The sequence below is a fragment of the Aquarana catesbeiana genome, linkage group LG08, assembly GCF_042186555.1.
Source record: "Aquarana catesbeiana isolate 2022-GZ linkage group LG08, ASM4218655v1, whole genome shotgun sequence".
NCBI lineage: Eukaryota > Metazoa > Chordata > Amphibia > Anura > Ranidae > Aquarana > Aquarana catesbeiana.
Genome location: NC_133331.1, coordinates 5,778,952 through 5,799,359, shown reverse-complemented (window position 1 = coordinate 5,799,359; position 20,408 = coordinate 5,778,952). Strand labels below are relative to the sequence as shown.

At 45.7% G+C, this 20,408-nt stretch overlaps 1 protein-coding gene across 1 annotated transcript; it reads right to left on the bottom strand.

Annotated features, from left to right (window-relative positions):
* Positions 1–873: 873 nt before the first annotated feature.
* LOC141105560 (C3a anaphylatoxin chemotactic receptor-like) lies at positions 874–19,065 on the bottom strand. Its single transcript, XM_073595452.1, has 2 exons — positions 18,389–19,065; positions 874–2,447 (listed from the first exon to the last, which is right to left on the bottom strand). Exon 2 carries the CDS (start codon positions 2,436–2,438, stop codon positions 1,365–1,367), a length of 1,074 nt encoding a protein of 357 aa, XP_073451553.1. The 5' UTR covers positions 2,439–2,447; positions 18,389–19,065; the 3' UTR covers positions 874–1,364.
* Between the last annotated feature and the right edge of the window lie 1,343 nt (positions 19,066–20,408).

Sequence of the window (20,408 nt, the reverse complement as noted above, 5' to 3'; positions counted from 1 at the left end):
ACATAGTTGGTTGGGAGGAGGCAAATTAGCAATGAAATATTTATGTCGGCTCAGCCAATCCTTGGGGGGGGGTGCCCAGAAGGCGGCTGGGAGAGTGCATAAATAGTTTGGAGCCTGAGGCAGACCTGTTCTTCTCCCAGCCTTCTAGACAGCCCCAGCTACTAAAATTCTACATATGTTCATCGCGGTCCCAGCTGTGGAAGAGCTGGGATGGGGGTGGGGGGGTGGGGGTCTGTTCTGCTAAGAATCTCTGAAGCCAAGAAAAGAGATTTCACTGAAGATTCAGTCTGGAGGGTTTACTGAAGAAATGTCTAGCTTATAGTGGAAGGAGGCACCCAAATATCCAGGGACATTGTGAGTACAGACCTAAACAGTGCTGGGACAAGGTCATCTAGAGCACAGGGGGAATATGCCAAACTGCGCCCCCCCCCCCACCCAAAATGTATGTGTATTATGTATAAGCAAAAATCCCCTTTACAAAAACGCTGAGCACTAATTTGCATGCTTAACCCCTAAGCATAATTTTCCCCTCTCCCCCCAGTACAAATCTGCCCCCACTGGTGAAATACCCTTTCTCTGCACAAATCTCCCCCCCCCCATCCTCCAAACTCCCCAGCTCATATCCCCCCCAGTACAAATCCTCTACCCCTAAAATCCCCCCCCCTTAGTACACATCTTCTCCCCCCCCCACTCCACATCCCCCCTCCCAGCACAAATTCCCCCCAAATAACCTCTCCTAGCACAAATCTTCTTCCCCCCTCCCAACATAAATCCCCATAAATCATGACTCTTAGCACCCCCCCCAAATAACAATACTTACCCCCTGCCGCCCCACCGAATTCCCCCTTCCAACACAAATTCCCCCCCCCCCAATCTCTTTGTGGCACCCCCCCACCTCACATGATACCACAGAGCCCAGGGCAGCAGCCCCTCCTACCCACCCCTTGTCCTGGCCCTGGACCTAAGGACTGTTGCAGTTGACATCCCTTGTGCATCCAAACTAGTGCTTGCCTGGAACATTTCTGATGTTGCCCCAGTGCTGTCCATTATCCCGGGGCTGTTGCTAGAAGGACTGTCCTAAGCCGTAGCGATAAAGTGAAGAGTGTCCTCTGATTGCTGTTCTGTGTTTGTGGAGTATCCCACAGCTCCCTACACCCTACCCAAGTTATCCAGATATAAATAAAAAAAAGGCAACCCCTAGACTGTTCATTGAGCCAGAAGAGTGGATGTTGCTGTGTGCCTGGCTGTTGTTGCAGCATTTTGGGAAAGGAACCTGAGGCAAACCAGCTGCCCCTACGGGGGGGGGTGAGCGCTACAAATGGAAAAGCAGCTAATGGGGTTAATATATTCATTGGTCATTGAGCTCAGAGAGCCCGGCTGTCTTCCGTTGTGAGTTTGCTCCTGGTGCGCTCAGTACTTCTAGAGAGCTCTTCGCTGAGGGCATTTTGCATGACCCTGCGAACAGACTGTTGCACCCTGCCCTTCATATCTTTCCCCATGAAGACGTAGAGTATCGGGTTGATACAGCTGTTGAAGTAGGCCAAGGCCACTGATAGTTCATCCAGTCTTTTCAAAAACTGATCATGAAAGTATAGCTCGAGCACACCTACTATGTGGTAGGGGGCCCATGTGACAAAAAATGCAACCACAATGCCAAGAGCCACCTTGGTGGTTTTCCTGCTGATCTTGAAAAGTCGGGTGTTTTTAATCTTAAAAGCCAGTAGGATGTAGCTGGTGGAAACAATTAAGAGAGGGATCAGAAAACCAAAAATCATGCGTGAGTAAGTTATTTTAACTAGCAAACGCTGAAGTTGGCTGTCTATGAAGAGGTCCTCTTCTGTACCGTAATTCAATGAGGAATAGTTTGAAAAGGATGGATCATAGTCAAAATCCTCATCTATGTCAACATTCAAGTGTGATTGCTCATTAATATCATAATCACAATAAGTACTGTTATCATGTGAGAACATTTTTCGGTGCAGGAGAGCAGGTAGACACATCAAGAAGGACAACATCCAAATAACCCCGCATAAGACCCACGCCATTCGTAAGCTGCGCTTATTTTGAGCCCACACAGGTTGGACAACCAGAAGGCACCGGTCAATGCTAATGGCCACCAGGGTGAAGACACTGGCAAACATAGTAAGATGGACGATGACAGGTACAACTTTGCAGAGAGCGGGGCCGTACAGCCAGTCCTCGTAGAAGAACTGAGCAATGGACAACGGAAGAAAAAGACAGCAGGTGACATCGGCCAAAGCAAGGTTCCAAAACCAGATGGTGTTCACCGTCCATTTCATATTCCAAGTGGTGATCCAAATTACCATCAAGTTCCCGGGAACTCCCACAAGAAAGGTGAGCACCATGACAAGGATGGAGAACACTGGAGGGTTGATTTGATGTGTGGCAGGCGCTAAGTCCTCGGTCACATTTGTCATCTCGATATCCTGCAGAGATTAAAAATAAAGTTTGAAACTGATTTCTGTGGGGAAAAGCAAACAGTCCCTATTTTAGTCATAAATCACCAACTGAGAAACTGAGTGCATCCTAGTCATAGTCTTCACTCATAAAGTCCTACTCCAGGGCCTTCTGGAGGTTACATAGTTACATAGTAGGTGAGGTTGAAAAAAGACACAAGTCCATCAAGTCCAACCTATGTGTGTGATTATGTGTCAGTATTACATTGTATATCCCTGTATGTTGTGGTCATTCAGGTGATTATCTAATAGTTTCTTGAAGCTATCAATGCTCCCCGCTGAGACCACCGCCTGTGGAAGGGAATTCCACATCCTTGCCGCTCTTACAGTAAAGAACCCTCTACATAGTTTAAGGTTAAACCTCTTTTCTTCTAATTTTAATGAGTGGCCGCGAGTCTTGTTAAAGTGGAGTTCCACCCACTTTTACAACTCTTCAGCATCCCTCACTAAACTGCACTGTAAACAAATTGGATATTTTTTTATTTTTTTTTTCTCAGCACCTACTGTATATCTGCTGTATTCATTTTTCACTTCCTCCTCCCTGGCCGCGGCCCATCGCATCATTTCCTGTTTGCAATGCCTTCTGGGAAGAGGTGGCAACTTCCTCTAAAACTGCTGTTGCTATGGAAACCTGACCTGAAAACTATTACACTGCTTGTGCTGCACTGAGCATGTGCGAGATCTGTAAGGATGAGATCCAGGAAGAAATACAGTCTGGCTTCAAATGCCCACACTTAAGATGGCCACGGCCTGCTGTAAGTTTATAAAATAACAAACTACTGCTATAAACTAACAAAACAGACCTTCGTTTACAGACTAACTTTACTAGAATACATGAAGCTTGTGTATTATAGGGGTATTTTTATTTAAAAAGTATCATTTCGTCCGGAACACCACTTTAAACTCTCGTATGCGAAAACGTTTTATTCCTATTGTTGGGTCACCAGTATGATATTTGTATATTGAAATCATATCCCCTTAAAAGGATTAAAATATAAATAATACTGCCCTGGCTGCAATGTTCACTTTCAATACGGATCTGTCCCATGCAGTGGTTGTCCCAAGGCCGGGACAAGGGGTGGTCAGGAGGGGCAAGAGGGACGGCTGCCCTGGGCAATGTGGTATCATGAAGTTATGAGAAAAGTCCTGGACAGCCGCACTCAAAATAATTTTCGCCTTTATTAAATACAAATCAACAAAAATACATGCCACAGCAGGAAGTGCGGGGAAGCTGACGCGTTTCACACTACAAACAGTGATTAAGTGCTGGGGGAATTTGGAGTGTGGGGGGGGGAATTGTGTTCAGAGAAGATATTTGAGGGGTAGATTTGTGCTAGGAGGGGGGAATTTTTTTGGGGGGGATTTGTGCTGGAGCATATGGGGAGAGAGGTTTTCAGCTTGGCAAAGATTTTACCTGGGAAGGAGGGAATTTCAGTAGTGGCGGAGGGATTTGTGCTGAGAGGAAGTGGAATTTATGCTTAGGGGGCAAGCATGCAGATTTTAGTTAACGCATAATGCCCATACATCTTGAGGGGGGGAGGCACAATTGGGCATGTTCGCCCTGGGCTCTACATGACCTTGTCCCGGCACTGTCTTCACCACCACTTCCTTTTTCATCTTATGAGTTGAATCACGCCCAGGCTTACTCAGCCCAGAAAAGTGAGCTGTTACTGTGAATGCATGGCACCATAGGCCTGCCCCCTGAGTGGGCACCAACATGGTGCCCTTCATTGACAGTATAAAGAGAGGGGCACTGATGCCGTTTTGTCAGTGCCTCACTTTGCATATTCCAGGACCACCCATCACTGAAAGAAGAATGGAAAGAAGAAGAGGACACTACATGTTACATGACCACCTGGAGGCATGGGAAAAAGGTATATATAAAAGTAGGTAAGTATTCAAAAACAACAGATTCTGTATTTGCACCCAGGGTGGAGGAGTTAGCACTTGGAGGTGGGAAGCAGAGCCTAGAGTTGGGCCATTTGTATTGAAAAATCAAGGCAAAGGGACACTGTAAAAATAGATGGTTTATAGTAGCTTCTATGGCAGGTGGTGAAGCCGATCTTTGCAGGGTACTGTAGTGACATTTCTACACAATGGGTGGGTCCATGATGCTCTGTACTCATAGGATATATCCTCAGTCTTCCAGGTTCTTTTGGTTCTTTGGGTGCAATTCAACCTGAACATCTAGTGGTGGTAATGAATAGTGCAGACATAGCTTATTTATAACTATGACTGGGGCAATTAAGCTAAACAAGAGCTGGAGCTGGACTTGCGTTTTGGGTGTAAGAGATACTGTACATCTCACTGTACTGACCACCAATGTAAGGGACATTCTACCCACTGATCACCAATGTAAGGAACATTCTTCCCACTGACCACCAATGTAAGGGACATTCTACCCACTGACCACCAATGTAAGGAACATTCTTCCCACTGATCACCAATGTAAGGAACATTCTTCTCACTGATCACCAATGTAAGGGACATTCTTCTCACTGATCACCAATGTAAGGAACATTCTTCTTACTGATCACCAATGTAAGGAACATTCTTCTCACTGATCACCAATGTAAGGGACATTCTTCTCACTGATCACCAATGTAAGGGACATTCTACCCACTGACCACCAATGTAAGGAACATTCTTCTCACTGATCATTAGGGATGAGCTTCGTGTTCGAGTCGAACCCATGTTCGACTCGAACATCGGCTGTTCGATCGTTCGCCGAATTGTGAACGATATGGGCCGTTCGCGCCAAATTCGTGTGGCGCATCACGGCCCATAATTCACTGCGGCATCGCAGTGCATTTCTTGCTGATGATTGGCCAAGCATGCACTATGACCCGCATGCTTGGCCAATCACAGCGCCGCCTGAACAGAGAGCCGTAATTGGCCAAAGCCAAGGAGGCTTTGGTCAATTATGGCTCAGGGGATTTAGTACACGCCCCACACTATATAAGGCCGCCTGCACGGCGGCCCTGTGCAGTGTGTTCCGGTGTGCTTAGAGAGAGAGAGAGAGAGAGACAGTGTCATTTTATTTGAGTTAGCTAGATTAGGCAGGACAGTCAGTCAGTTAGCTGCACTTAAAGTGTATTGTGTATATATATGCATCCCAGGTGTTGCATATATATATATATATATATACACTGTATTCAGTTTAGCTAGATCCGTTCCTGTTATCTTCTAGACTATTTACATTTAGTGCAGTGCGTCCTGCTCACAGTGTTCAGCTAGATCCGTTCCTGTTATATTCCTACTGACAGGCAGGCTTGTCTTGTTACAGTATTTTGAAGAAAATTACTGGTGTTCTTTTGATCCTATTAGTGCCACAGTCAGGCAGCTAGACTATTTACAGTTAGTGCAGTGCGTCCTGCTCACAGTGTTCTGCTAAACCTAAAAGTAAGTGGGGTGCGTCCTGCTCACAGTGTTCAGCTAAACCTACAAGTTAGTGGGGTGCGTCCACCTCACAGTGTTCAGCTAAACCTACAAGCTAGTGTGGTGCATCCTGCTCACAGTGTTCAGCTAAACCTACAAGCTAGTGTGGTGCGTCCTGCTCACAGTGTTCAGCTAGATCCGTTTCTGTTATCTTCTTACTGACAGGCAGGCTTGTCTTGTTACAGTAAATACAGCTACCTGAAGAAAATTACTGGTGTTCTTTTGATCCTATTAGTACCACAGTCAGGCAGCTAGACTATTTACAGTTAGTGCAGTGCGTCCTGCTCACAGTGTTCAGCTAAACCTACAAGTTAGTGGGGTGCGTGCTGCTCACAGTGTTCAGCAAAACCTACAAGTTAGTGGGGTGCGTCCACCTCACAGTGTTCAGCTAAACCTACAAGCTAGTGGGGTGCGTCCTGCTCACAGTGTTCAGCTAGATCCGTTCCTGTTATCTTCTTACTGACAGGCAGGCTTGTCTTGTTACAGTATTTTAAAGAAAATTACTTATGTTCTTTTGATCCTATTAGTACCACAGTCAGGCAGCTAGACTATTTACAGTTAGTGCAGTGCGTCCTGCTCACAGTGTTCAGCTAAACCTACAAGTTAGTGGGGTGCGTCCTGATCACAGTGTTCTGCTAAACCTACAAGCTAGTGGGGTGCGTCCTGCTCACAGTGTTCAGCTAGATCCATTTCTGTTATCTTCCTACTGACAGGCAGGCTTGTCTTGTTACAGTAAATACAGCTACCTGAAGAAAATTGCTGGTGTTCTTTTGATCCTATTAGTACCACAGTCAGGCAGCTAGACTATTTACAGTTAGTGCAGTGCGTCCTGCTCACAGTGTTCTGCTAAACCTACAAGTTAGTGGGGTGCGTCCTGCTCACAGTGTTCAGCTAAACCTACAAGTTAGTGGGGTGCGTCCACCTCACGGTGTTCAGCTAAACCTACAAGCTAGTGTGGTGCGTCCTGCTCACAGTGTTCAGCTAGATCCGTTTCTGTTATCTTCTTACTGACAGGCAGGCTTGTCTTGTTACAGTAAATACAGCTACCTGAAGAAAATTGCTGGTGTTCTTTTGATCCTATTAGTACCACAGTCAGGCAGCTAGACTATTTACAGTTAGTGCAGTGCGTCCTGCTCACAGTGTTCTGCTAAACCTACAAGTTAGTGGGGTGCGTGCTGCTCACAGTGTTCAGCAAAACCTACAAGTTAGTGGGGTGCGTCTACCTCACAGTGTTCAGCTAAACCTACAAGCTAGTGGGGTGCGTCCTGCTCACAGTGTTCAGCTAAACCTACAAGCTAGTGGGGTGCGTCCTGCTCACAGTGTTCTGCTAAACCTACAAGTTAGTGGGGTGCGTCCACCTCACAGTGTTCAGCTAAACCTACAAGCTAGTGGGGTGCGTCCTGCTCACAGTGTTCAGCTAGATCCGTTCCTGTTATCTTCTTACTGACAGGCAGGCTTGTCTTGTTACAGTATTTTAAATAAAATTGCTGGTGTTCTTTTGATCCTATTAGTACCACAGTCAGGCAGCTAGACTATTTACAGTTAGTGCAGTGCGTCTTGCTCACAGTGTTCTGCTAAACCTACAAGTTAGTGGGGTGCGTCCACCTCACAGTGTTCAGCTAAAGCTACCTGTAGAAGGTTGGTGGTGTTCTCATACTACAGGCAGGCAGTTGATTTTGCTAGTTGCAGTATCAGTACATATATATATATCCCAGCTTAGTGCAGCTACAGGCCATTAGTATGTCTGGAAGGCCAAGAAGGAGAGGCAGACAGTCACAAGCCAATAAGAGAGGGCAAGCAGGCTCTGTGTCTAGTGCTGGTCGTGGAGACGGTGCATCCTCATCAGCACGTGGCCATGGGACACGCTTGGCCTTTTTTTCGGCAGCTGGCCATGTTGAGTCGCAACATGCGGAAGACTTGGTCGAGTGGATGACCAAGCCGTCCTCATCCTCCTCATCCTCTCTCACCCATGCCCAGGGTACTTTGTCTGGCAAAGCAGCGGCCTCTTCCCTCGGCTCAATGTCATCAGTGACTCCTTCCCTAGCCCCACCATGTCCTCCTGAGGAGTCCCTCAAACTGTTTGACCACAGTGTTGGGTACATGCTCCAGGAGGATGCCCAGCGTTTGGAAGGCTCTGATGATGATACTGAGCTCGATGAAGGCAGTAACACGAGCACGGACAGAGGGGGTGCCCAAGAAGGACAGCAATCTGGCAGTCATGCTCCCCCTGCTGCAGCATACTGCCAGGTTTGCTCCAGTGATGAGGAGGGAGGGGATGATGAGGTCACTGACTCAACGTGGGTGCCTGATAGGAGAGAAGAGGAGGAGGAGGAGGCGGCACATCACCAACGAGGCAGGATGCCCTCCAGGGGCCAGCCTAAGGGCAGCACATTGACTGCATCACACCCCAAAGCTCCACATGTGCAGGGCGCTGCAGTCTCTGCGCGTTATTCAAAAAGTTCTTTGGTGTGGGCCTTTTTTGAGACGAGTGCATCAGATCGCACCGCTGCTATTTGCAACATATGTCTCAAGCGTATCTCGCGTGGCCAAAACATCTCCCACTTGGGTACCACATGCTTGACCAGACATATGTTGACCTGCCATGCAGTTCGTTGGCAAGCGTATCTAAAAGACCCACACCAAAGAACAAAGAGGACCTCTGCTTGCTCCTCATCAGCTGAGATTTCCAACCCCACTAGACCTTCAGTCCTCTCTGAGACCTGCACTGAGAGGAATGAAGGTGTAGAATTAGGTGTGTCACAGCCACGTACTTGTGGGCAATCTGATTTTGGTACACCGACGTCAGATTGTACCAGGCAAATTTCCCTGCCCCAGCTGCTGCACCGCCGAAAGAAGTTTGCTCCCAGCCATCCACATGCCCAGCGGTTGAATGCTAGCTTGGCAAAATTGCTAGCACTTCAACTGCTGCCTTTTCAGTTGGTAGACTCTGCCCCCTTCTGTGAGTTTGTGGAATGTGCAGTTCCTCAGTGGCAGGTACCCAAACGCCACTTTTTCTCACGGAAGGCGATTCCGGCTCTCTACCAGCATGTGGAAGGCAATGTCCATGCCTCGCTGGACAGGGCGGTCAGCGGTAAGGTGCATATTACCGCTGACTCATGGTCCAGCAGGCATGGACAGGGACGTTACCTAAGTTTCACGGCGCATTGGGTGACTCTGCTGGCAGCTGGGAAGGATGCAGGACAAGGTGCAGTAGTGTTGGAGGTTGTTCCGCCACCACGCCTCCAAAATGCTAATGATTGTGACACACCTCTCTCCTCCACCCCCTCCTCTTCTTCTTCCTCCATGGCCTCTTCCTCGGAACCAGCGGTGCTCCGTAGTCGTTCAAGGGGCTACGCAAGTACGCAGGCCAAAAGATGCCATGCGGTGCTTGAGCTGGTGTGCTTGGGGGACAGGAGCCACACTGGGGCAGAGGTTCTGTCAGCTCTGCAGGGGCAGGTTCAGAGGTGGTTGACGCCACGCCAACTTAAGGCAGGAATGGTGGTTTGCGACAATGGCACCAACCTCCTCTCCGCCCTCCGACAGGGACAAATGACCCATGTGCCCTGTTTGGCTCACGTCCTTAACTTGGTGGTGCAGCGGTTCTTGGGCAGGTACCCGGGCTTACAGGATGTCCTGAGGCAGGCCAGGAAAGTCTGTGTGCATTTCCGCCGGTCATATAATGCCAGTGCTCGGCTGACGGACCTCCAAAAGGAGTTTAACCTGCCCAAGAACCGCCTAATCTGTGACATGCCCACCAGGTGGAACTCAACGTTGGCCATGCTGCAGCGGCTGCACACGCAGCAGAGGGCCATCAATGAGTACCTGTGCGACTATGGCACCAGGACAGGGTCAGGGGAGCTTGGTTTTTTTTCCCCACGCCAGTGGGCCATGATCAGGGATGCATGCACTGTCCTGTCACCATTTGAGGAGGCCACGAGGATGGTGAGCAGTGACAGTGCATGCATCAGTGACACTGTCCCCCTTGTCCACCTGTTGGAGCACACGCTGCGTGGAATAATGGACAGGGCACTTGAGGCAGAACAGAGGCAGGAAGAGGAGGACTTCCTTAGCTCTCAAGGCCCCCTTTATCCAGACAGTGTTCCTGCGTGCCCGCCGATCACACAGGAAGAGGACGAGGAGGAAGAGGAGGAGGAGGAGGAGGAAGATTGTGTCAGTATGGAGGTGGAGCCTGGCACTCAGCATCAGCAGCAGTCTTTAAGGGATCAGTCCCAAGAAACACATGGACTTGTACGTGGCTGGGAGGAGGTGGCTGCGGACCATGTCGTCCTTAGTGACCCAGAGGACTCCGGACCGAATGCCTCAGCAAACCTACGCTGCATGGCCTCCCTGATCCTGCAAAGCCTGCGTAAGGATCCTCGTATTCGTGGTATCAAGGAGAAGGACCAATACTGGCTGGCAACCCTCCTTGATCCACGTTACAAGGGTAAGGTTGCGGACCTTATCTTGCCATCGCAGAGGGAGCAGAGGATGAAACATCTTCGGGAGGCCTTGCAGAAAGGTCTGTGCAACGCGTTCCAAGAGACTGGGAGGTTACAAACTCCTGTTTCTGGACAACGTGTTGCTGAGGCTTCGGTCAGTCAAAGAAGGAGCGGTGGAGAAGGTGGCCGTCTGACCGATGCGTTCAGACAATTTTTTGGTCCGCAGCCCCAAGGTATGATTGGTTCCAGCAACCATCGCCAGCGTCTGTTTTACATGGTGCAGGAATACCTAGGGGCAAGATCAGACTTGGACACCTTTCCCACCGAAAATCCTCTGGGTTACTGGGTCTTGAGGATGGATCACTGGCCAGAGCTTGCACAGTATGCAATTGAGCTACTGGCCTGTCCTGCATCCAGCGTTCTTTTGGAACGCACATTCAGTGCTGCTGGAGGCGTGGTAACCGATCACAGGGTGCGTCTGTCCACTGACTCGGTCGATCGACTGACCTTCATAAAAATGAATGAGTCTTGGATCACCACCAGCTACCAAGCACCTGATGCTGATGTAACCGAATAATTTTTTTTGAAATCTCAGATCCCTTCAAAGACTGCCTAAGGCACAATTTTTCAGCCCCTGTTTAACAGGGGCGTGTAATTACGATTTTAGATGTAATACTTTGCAGCAGGGCTCGTTCCTGCATTCCAACTAGAGTGTCTGTGAGGGGTTGCAGTGTTGTGGCACCAGCACCAGTGCCTAAGGCCCAATTTTTCAGCCCTTATTTAACAGGGGCGTGTAATTACAATTTTTGATGCAATACTTTGCAGCAGGGCTCGTTCCTGCATTCCAACTAGAGTGTCTGTGAGGGGTTGCAGTGTTGTGGCACCAGCACCAGTGCCTAAGGCCTAATTTTTCAGCTCCTGTTCAACAGGGGCATGTAATTACAATTCTTGATCTAATATTTCACAGCAGAGCCCTGTGAGGGCTTACAGTGTTGTGGCCACAGCAACACCTAAGGCCCAAATTTCTGCTGAGTATATAGGGCAGGACCCTACTTTCAAACAACTAACTTACAAACGACTCCTACTTGCAAACGGAAGGAGACAACAGGAAGTGAGAATAAAGCTACCCCTAGGAAGGGAAATTCTCTCCTGTAAGAGTTAATATGGGAAAAACATTTCTCCTTTCCACTGATGCTTTCCAATCCATTGGGACAAAAAGTGAGGTGAAATCTTCTGAAGAGGAGGAAAGACAGCAAAACAAATGTCACAGGGGTGATAACCCTTCCCTATGTTTTCCAAAAAGCTTAAAAAAGATTTTTTGGCTGGAGCTAAACACGTTAAAAATGTACTCGTTCTAAATTACAAAGAGATTCTACTTAACAACAAACCTACAGCCTGTATACTGCTGTTCAGAGTATATAGGGCCTGGTGGCCCCACACCTTTCCTTATTTTAATTTGGGTGCGGAGTTCCCCTTAATATCCATACAAGACCCAAAGGGCCTGGTAATGGACTGGGGGGTACCCATGCCGTTTGTCTCACTGATTTTCATCCATATTGCCAGGACCCGACATTACATTAAACCCGCAAGCAGTTTTAAATGAGATTTTTTCCTTTAAAAATGACATTTGGTGCAGGGACTGTTCTAAACACGGGAAACACGCGTCACTTTACAGGCATACTATAGACACCCCCCAGGTACGATATTTAAAGGAATATTTCACTTTTTTTTTTTTTACTTTAAGCATCATTAAAATCACTGCTCCCGAAAAAACGGCCGTTTTTAAAAGTTTTTTTTGCATTGATACATGTCCCCTGGGGTAGGACCCGGGTCCCCAAACCCTTTTTAGGACAATACCATGCAAATTAGCCTTTAAAATGAGCACTTTTGATTTCGAACGTTCGAGTCCCATAGACGTCAATGGGGTTCTAACGTTCGTGCGAACTTTCGGTCCGTTCGCAGGTTCTGGTGCGAACCGAACCGGGGGGTGTTCGGCTCATCCCTACTCCTCACCAATGTAAGAGACATTCTTCCCACTGATCACCAATGTAAGGAACATTCTTCTCACTGATCACCAATGTAAGGAACATTCTTCTCACTGATCACCAATGTAAGGAACATTCTTCTCACTGATCACCAATGTAAGGGACATTCTTCTCACTGATCACCAATGTAAGGAACATTCTTCTCACTGATCACCAATGTAAGGAACATTCTTCTCACCGATCACCAATGTAAGGAACATTCTTCTCACTGACCACCAATGTAAGGAACATTCTTCTCACCGATCACCAATGTAAGGAACATTCTTCTCACTGATCACCAATGTAAGGAACATTCTTCTCACTGATCACCAATGTAAGGAACATTCTTCTCACTGATCACCAATGTAAGGAACATTCTTCCCACTGATCACCAATGTAAGGAACATTCTTCTCACTGACCACCAATGTAAGGAACATTCTTCTCACTGATCACCAATGTAAGGGACATTCTTCTCACTGATCACCAATGTAAGGAACATTCTTCTCACTGATCACCAATGTAAGGAACATTCTTCTCACTGATCACCAATGTAAGGAACATTCTTCTCACTGATCACCAATGTAAGGAGCATTCTTCTCACTGATCACCAATGTAAGGAACATTCTTCTCACTGATCACCAATGTAAGGAGCATTCTTCTCACTGATCACCAATGTAAGGAGCATTCTTCTCACTGATCACCAATGTAAGGAACATTCTTCTCACTGATCACCAATGTAAGGAACATTCTTCTCACTGATCACCAATGTAAGGAACATTCTTCTCACTGATCACCAATGTAAGGAACATTCTTCTCACTGATCACCAATGTAAGGGACATTCTTCTCACTGATCACCAATGTAAGGAACATTCTTCTCACTGATCACCAATGTAAGGAACATTCTTCTCACTGATCACCAATGTAAGGAACATTCTTCTCACTGATCACCAATGTAAGGAACATTCTTCCAAATAAATTGGTTTAGCAGGGTTCCTGAGACTTGAGAATTATTCTAAGGTCTCCAGGGGTGGTAAATAGATGGAGAAGGCTGCTGTAGAGGACCTTGTTCCCCGGGTGCACACTCTGCTCTCTGACCGCTCCCCTATTCTGCAAGTCTAAAAATAATACAGGTTCCCTTTTTTCAGAGCTGCTCATCTGTCTTCATAACAGGAAACCCCAAATGACAGATTTCTGGGGAAATGATATTGCGGTTGTTCGATAGCCTTTCAATGTAAGTGCCGGTTCACACTAGACGCGGCACGACTTGCAGGTCGCCTCACCGAGGCGACCTGCACACGACTGCCGGGGCGACTTGCAGGACGACTTCTGTATAGAAGTCTATGCAAGTCGCCCCCAAAGTAGTACAGGAACCTTTCTCCTAAGTCGGAGCGACTTGCGTCGCTCCGATTAGAACGGTTCCATTGTACAGAACGGGAGGCGACTTGTCAGGCGGCTAGGTCGCCTGACAAGTCGCCCCCGTGTGAACCGAGCCTAATCCTATTCATATCATATTGAAGGGTCAAAATGTAGCTTTTAGATAGATATGTACACAATGGAAATACTTGTTTAGTTTCATTCAATAAGTAAATCATTTTGTTTCTTTCGATCGTTATCTTAGAATGATTCGTTTTGTATATTCGTTGTTTCGAATCGATTTGTGTTTTTGGAAGTTCTGTTATCCTTTTTATATTCCGGAAGATCGGCTATATTTGTTTTAACATGTTAATTCCTTATTTCAGGAGATTAGTTATGCAGTGTAAGTCAGCCCTGCTAGTCCAACCCACAAAGAGAAATGGAATGAGCTGATTGGGCGATATTATGCCATTTTGTTTTGTCTTAATTGTTATATTAGAATGATTCATTTTCAGAATTTATTTTGTAACTTTGGATTCATTTAAGCGTTTTCCACCCAGCCTATGGGGGAACAATGCCTAGATCGGCCTCTCATAGATCCGGGTGGACGTCATATGATTCCCCTAGTACCGTGTCCGGCGCGTTTTGTCACTGGTTGTGTCCGGTGACCGATCACTGTACCGGCCAGCTGCTGGTACCACGTGACTGCTGTAACCAATCACAGCAGGTCACATCACAGTTGGAAACAATGGCTTTCTTTCAAGCCATCTATTGTCTACAATTGTGTTGCTAACTGTGATTGGTCACAGTGATCACATGGTACAGGCTGGGTCAATCACAGCTGGCCCATCTGTGGAATGCGATCGGCTGTGGACAATCACAGCTAATCACAACAAAACAGACTGAATTAATCAGTTTCATTCAGGAAAATGCTTGCTTATAGCAATTAAATGTATTGCTATAAGCAAAAATAATGTGTAAAAAAAAATCAAAAAAAAAATCACTTCAACAGAGTAGTACAATGTTACTATGGTAACATTATATTGCTTTGGTCAAAGTGTGTTAAAAAAAATTGTAAAAAAAATTAGTAAAAAAAAAAAAAAAAAGAAAAAGAAAAAAAATACAACAAAAAAGAAAAAAATATATTCTTTTTTAAAAAAACAATTATTATTATTATTATTATTATTATTTTTCATATTGTCATCCTATAACTGATGTGGTGGAGCTTCTCCAGAATATTACAATATTACTATGGTAACATTATATTGCTCTGGTCAAAGTGTGTTAAAAAAAAATTGTAAAAAAAAAAAAGAAAAAAAAAATACAACAAAAAAGAAAAAATATATATTAAAAAAAAAAAACAATTGTTATTATTATTATTATTTTTTCATATTGTCATCCTATAACTGATGTGGCAGTGCTTCCCCATAATATTACAGTATTACTATGGTAACATTATATTGCTCTGGTCAAAGTGTGAAAAAAAAATTGTAAAAAAAAAGAAACAAAATACAATAAAAAAAGAAAAAAAATATTAAAAAAAAAATTATTATTATTATTATTTTTTTCATATTGTCATCCTATAACTGATGTGGTGGTGCTTCCCCAGAATATTACAATGTTACTATGGTAACATTATATTGCTCTGGTCAAAGTGTGTTAAAAAAAAGTTGTAAAAAAAAAGAAACAAAATACAATTAAAAAAAAAAAAATTATTATTATTATTATTATTTTTTTTTTCATATTGTCATCCTATAACTAATGTGGCGGTGCTCAGGGACACTGACTGTGTCCCTGATCACCGCCACATCAGTTATAGGCAGTGTTAATTTAGTCGACTAAAACGACTAAAACATTTTAGTCGACTAAACGAATACTATTTTAGTCGACTAAAATACGACTAAAACTAAAACAATTGAGATGACTAAAATGAGACTAAAACTAAAATGCCATTTTAGTCAAAAGACTATGTTTAAAACTAAATTGCAATTACTGCAATGTACTTGCGATTTTAGTCGACTAAAACGTACTGGAGATTTAGTCAACTAAATACGACTAAAACGAAAACAATTGCAGAAGACTAAAATGGGACTAAAACTAAAATGCTGTTTTAGTCCCAAGACAATAATTATCACTGGTTATAGGATGACACTGTACTGCACTGGTGACAATATGTAAAAAAAAAATTTAATTTCTTAATTTTCCCAAAAATGATGACAAAATATAACAACTTCAAAAAACTTGCCATGTCTCTTACTGAATACTTCAGACTGCCTACTTTTCAAAAAAAGGGGTGATGGGGGGGGGGGGGTATTTGTACTGGGAGGTGATTTGGGGGGTATTTGTACTGTCCTGATGTTTTAGGGCCTCAAGAAATGAGATCGGCCGTCAGTACATCGGGATCGATCGATTTTTTTTCAGAAATATATCCCATAGTTTGTGGACTCTATGACTTTCCTACAGACTAAATAATGTTCACTGATTTGGGTTATTTTTACCAAAGAAATGTAGCAGAACACATTTTGTCCTAAATTCATGAAAAAATAATTCTTTATTTGCAAAATTTTATAACAGAAACAAAGAAAAACTAGTTTTTTTCTCAAAATTTTCAATCATTTTTCATTTATTTAGAAAAAAAACAAAAAAAAACCCCAAACTCGCTCCTCCATGTCTTTATGGACCTTGCTTTGTGCACTGGACCAAATCATTTGGTGGAGGGGGGATTATGGTGTGGGGGGGAGGGGGGGATTGTGGTGTGGGGGTTGTTTTTCAGGGGTTGTGCTTGGCCCCTTAGTTCCAGTGAAGGGAACTCTTAAGGCATCAGCATACCAGGACAGAAGGGGCCGTCCCCAAACTGTTCCCACAAAGTTGGGAGCATGAAATTGGCCAAAATGTCTTGGTATGATGACACCTTAAGAGTTACATAGTTACATAGTAGGTGAGGTTGAAAAAAGACACAAGTCCATCAAGTCCAACCAATGTGTGTGATTATATGTCAGTATTACATTGTATATCCCTGTATATTGCGGTCATTCAGGTGCTTATCTAATAGTTTCTTGAAGCTATCAATGCTCCCCGCTGAGACCACCGCCTGTGGAAGGGAATTCCACATCCTTGCCGCTCTTACAGTAAAGAACCCTCTACGTAGTTTAAGGTTAAACCTCTTTTCTTCTAATTGTAATGAGTGGCCACGAGTCTTGTTAAACTCTCTTCTGCGAAAAAGTTTTATCCCTATTGTGGGGTCACCAGTCCGGTATTTGTATATTGAATCATATCCCCTCTCAAGCGTCTCTTCTCCAGAGAGAATAAGTTCAGAGCTCACAACCTTTCCTCATAACTAAGATCCTCCAGACCCTTTATTAGCTTTGTTGCCCTTCTTTGTACTCGCTCCATTTCCAGTACATCCCTCCTGAAGACTGGTGCCCAGAACTGGACAGCATACTCCAGGTGCGGCCGGACCAGAGTCTTGTAGTTCTCTTCACTGGAACTAAGGGGGCCAAACCCAATTCCTGAAAAACACCCCCCCCACACACCATAATCCCCCCTCCCCCCTCCATCAAATGGTTTGGACCAGTGCACAAAGCAAGGTCCATAATGACATGGATGAGCAAGTTTGGGGTGTAGGAACTTGACTGGCCTGCACAGAGTCCTGACCTCCACCTCGATAGAACACCTTTGGGAAGAATTAGAGCGGAGACTGTGAGCCAGGCCTTCTCGCCCAACATCAGTGCCCTGACCTCACAAACGCTCTTCTGGGAAGAGTGATCAAACATTCCCATAGACACCCTCCTAAACCTTGTGGACGGCCTTCCCAGAGGAGTTGAAGCTGTTATAGCTGCAAAGGGTGGGCCAACTCAATATTGAACCCTACGGACTAAGATTGGGATGTCATTAAAGTTCATGTGCGTGTAAAGGCAGGCGTCCCAATACTCTTGACAATAAGCGTACATGTCAGCAGCTTAAGGTCCTCTTCTGTATATCTGGTACTAGGAGATCTCTGCACCTCAAATTCCTAGCCCAGTCCACCTTTTTCTTTTACAAAGAAGGTTTCTCTTTCTCTATTGGACTTTTACATTGCAGCAGGAGAAGGAAGACTCTACTTCAGGGATCCTCAAACTACGGCCCTCCAGCTGTTGTGGAACTACACATCCCATGAGGCATTCTAAAACTCTGACATTCACAGACATGACTAGGGATGATGGGAATGGTAGTTTCTGAACAACTGGAGGGCCGTAGTTTGAAGACCCCTGGCCTACTTGGTGGACATGTACAGCTGGCTAGTTCTGAGGAGACCCCCCACCACTGAGGTCAGGCAGAGATTTAGAAGACCACAACATACTTCTACCAGCCGATGTTCAACCATCAATCCAGATATCAGCTTATTCAACCATCAATCCAGATATCAGCTTATCCAACCATCAATCCAGATATCAGCTTATCCAACCATCAATCCAGATATCAGCTTATCCAACCATCAATCCAGATATCAGCTTATCAAACCATCAATCCAGATATCAGCTTATCCAATCATCAATCCAGATATCAGCTTATCAAACCATCAATCCAGATATCAGCTTATCCAACCATCAATCCAGATATCAGCTTATCAAACCATCAATCCAGATATCAGCTTATCTTGGCCCCTTAGGTCTTACCTCTCTGTCCCGGCGGTGGTGGTGGTGACTGTAGAGGAGATCTCCAGGACAAGCACCGTATCGGAGATTCAGAGGGCGACTGTCACTGACTCATTATCACTTTGCTGAAACTTCAACCAACTTCCTTCCTGTTTTACTTTTAATAACTACAGTAAAAAATCTTTCTCACATAGGGAAGCTCTCTGTCCGCCGATCACAAAGATTTGTCCCGAGGTCCACATTAAAAGCCAACAAAGATTTCATAGGTTGTGGTTTGATTTTTATAATGCACCAAGTCATTGAAGGGGTTGTAAACCCTCGTCTATTTTTTTTTTTTTTGGGGGACAGAGTGTGAGGAGAGGAGAGCCGATCATCGGCATCTCCTCACAGGGGACAGTTGGGCATGTAATCAGGGCACTAATCATCAGTGCCCTGATTACAATGAAGTGCCCACCAGTGCCAGCAATGATTGCCCACCACTGGCAGCAATCAGTGCCAACCAGTGCCCACAATTGCCACCAATCTTTGCCCACAAGTGCCAGCAATCAGTGGCCATTAGTGATGCCAGTCAGTGCTGGCTATCAGCGCTGCCCATCAATGCTCATCACTGCTGCTAACCAATGACCATCAGTGCCGCCCATCATTGCCGCCTATCCATGCCCACCAGTGCTGCCTATCTGTGCCCCCCGGTGCTGCCTATCTGTGCCCACTAGTGCCGCCTATCTGTGCCCACCAGTGCTGCCTATCTGTGTCCACCAGTGCTGCCTATCTGTGTCCACCAGTGCTGCCTATCTGTGCCCACTAGTGCCGCCTATCTGTGCCCACCAGTGCCGCCTATCTGTGCCCAGTGCCCACCAGTGCCACCCATCAGTGCCGCCTATCAGTTTTCATCTGTGCCACATATCAGTGCCCATAAGTGTGGTATATTCGTGCCTCCTTGTCGGTGCCACCTAATCAGTGTCCATAAGTGCCGCCTTATTAGTGCCCATCAGTGCCGCCTCATCAACGCACATCAGTGAAGGAGAAAAAATTACTTGCCGCCTATCTGTGGCCACCAGTGCCGCCTATCTGTGCCCAGTGCCATCCATCGGTGCCACCTATCAGTGCTCATTAGTGCCGCCTATCCATGCCCACCAGTGCCGCCTATCTGTGCCCACCAGTGCCGCCTATCTGTGCCCAGTGCCCACCAGTGCCACCCATCAGTGCCGCCTATCAGTTTTCATCCGTGCCACATATCAGTGCCACGTATCAGTGCCCATAAGTGTGGCATATTCGTGCCTCCTTATTGGTGCCACCTAATCAGTGCCCATAAGTGCCGCCTTATTAGTGCCCATCATTGCCGCCTCATCAACGCACATCAGTGAAGGAGAAAAATTACTTATTTACAAAAACTTTTTTTTTTCAAAATATTCAGTCTTCTTTTTTTGCCCATCATTGCCGCCTATCCGTGCCCACCAGTGTTGCCTATCTGTGCCCACCAGTGCTGCCTATCTGTGCCCACCAGTGCTACCCATCAGTGCCGCCTATCAGTGCCACCTATCAGTACCCATAAGTGCAACATATTCGTGCCTCCTCATCAGTGCCCATAAGTGCCACCTCATCAGTGCCCATCAGCAAAGGAGAAAAATGACTTATTTACAAAATTTACTGACAGAAACTAAGAAAAACTTTTTTTGTTCTTTTTTTTTTTTTCTTTAGGAAAAAATAAAAAACCCAGCAGTGATTAAATACCACCAAAAGAAAGCTCTACTTGTGTGAAGAAAATGATAACAATTTCACATGGTTACAGTGTAGCATGACCGCGCAATTGTCATTCCAAGAGTGACAGCGCTGAAAGCTGAAAAATGGCCTGGGCAGGAAGGGGGTGTAAGTGCCCACCTGCCCGGTATTGAGGTGGTTAAATAACATTTATAATCATATGAAGGTAATCACAAGAGTTCCCCTCTTACATCAGAGTCCACAGAGTTCCCCTCTTACATCTGAATCCGCAGAGTTTGCTCTTACATCTGAACTTGCAGCGTTCCCTAATGCCGCGTCCACG

What these genes read in the sequence shown, in the direction of transcription:
- LOC141105560 (XM_073595452.1), bottom strand. Translation starts at nt 2,438, where the DNA reads ATGACAAATGTGACCGAGGACTTAGCGCCTGCCACACATCAAATCAAC.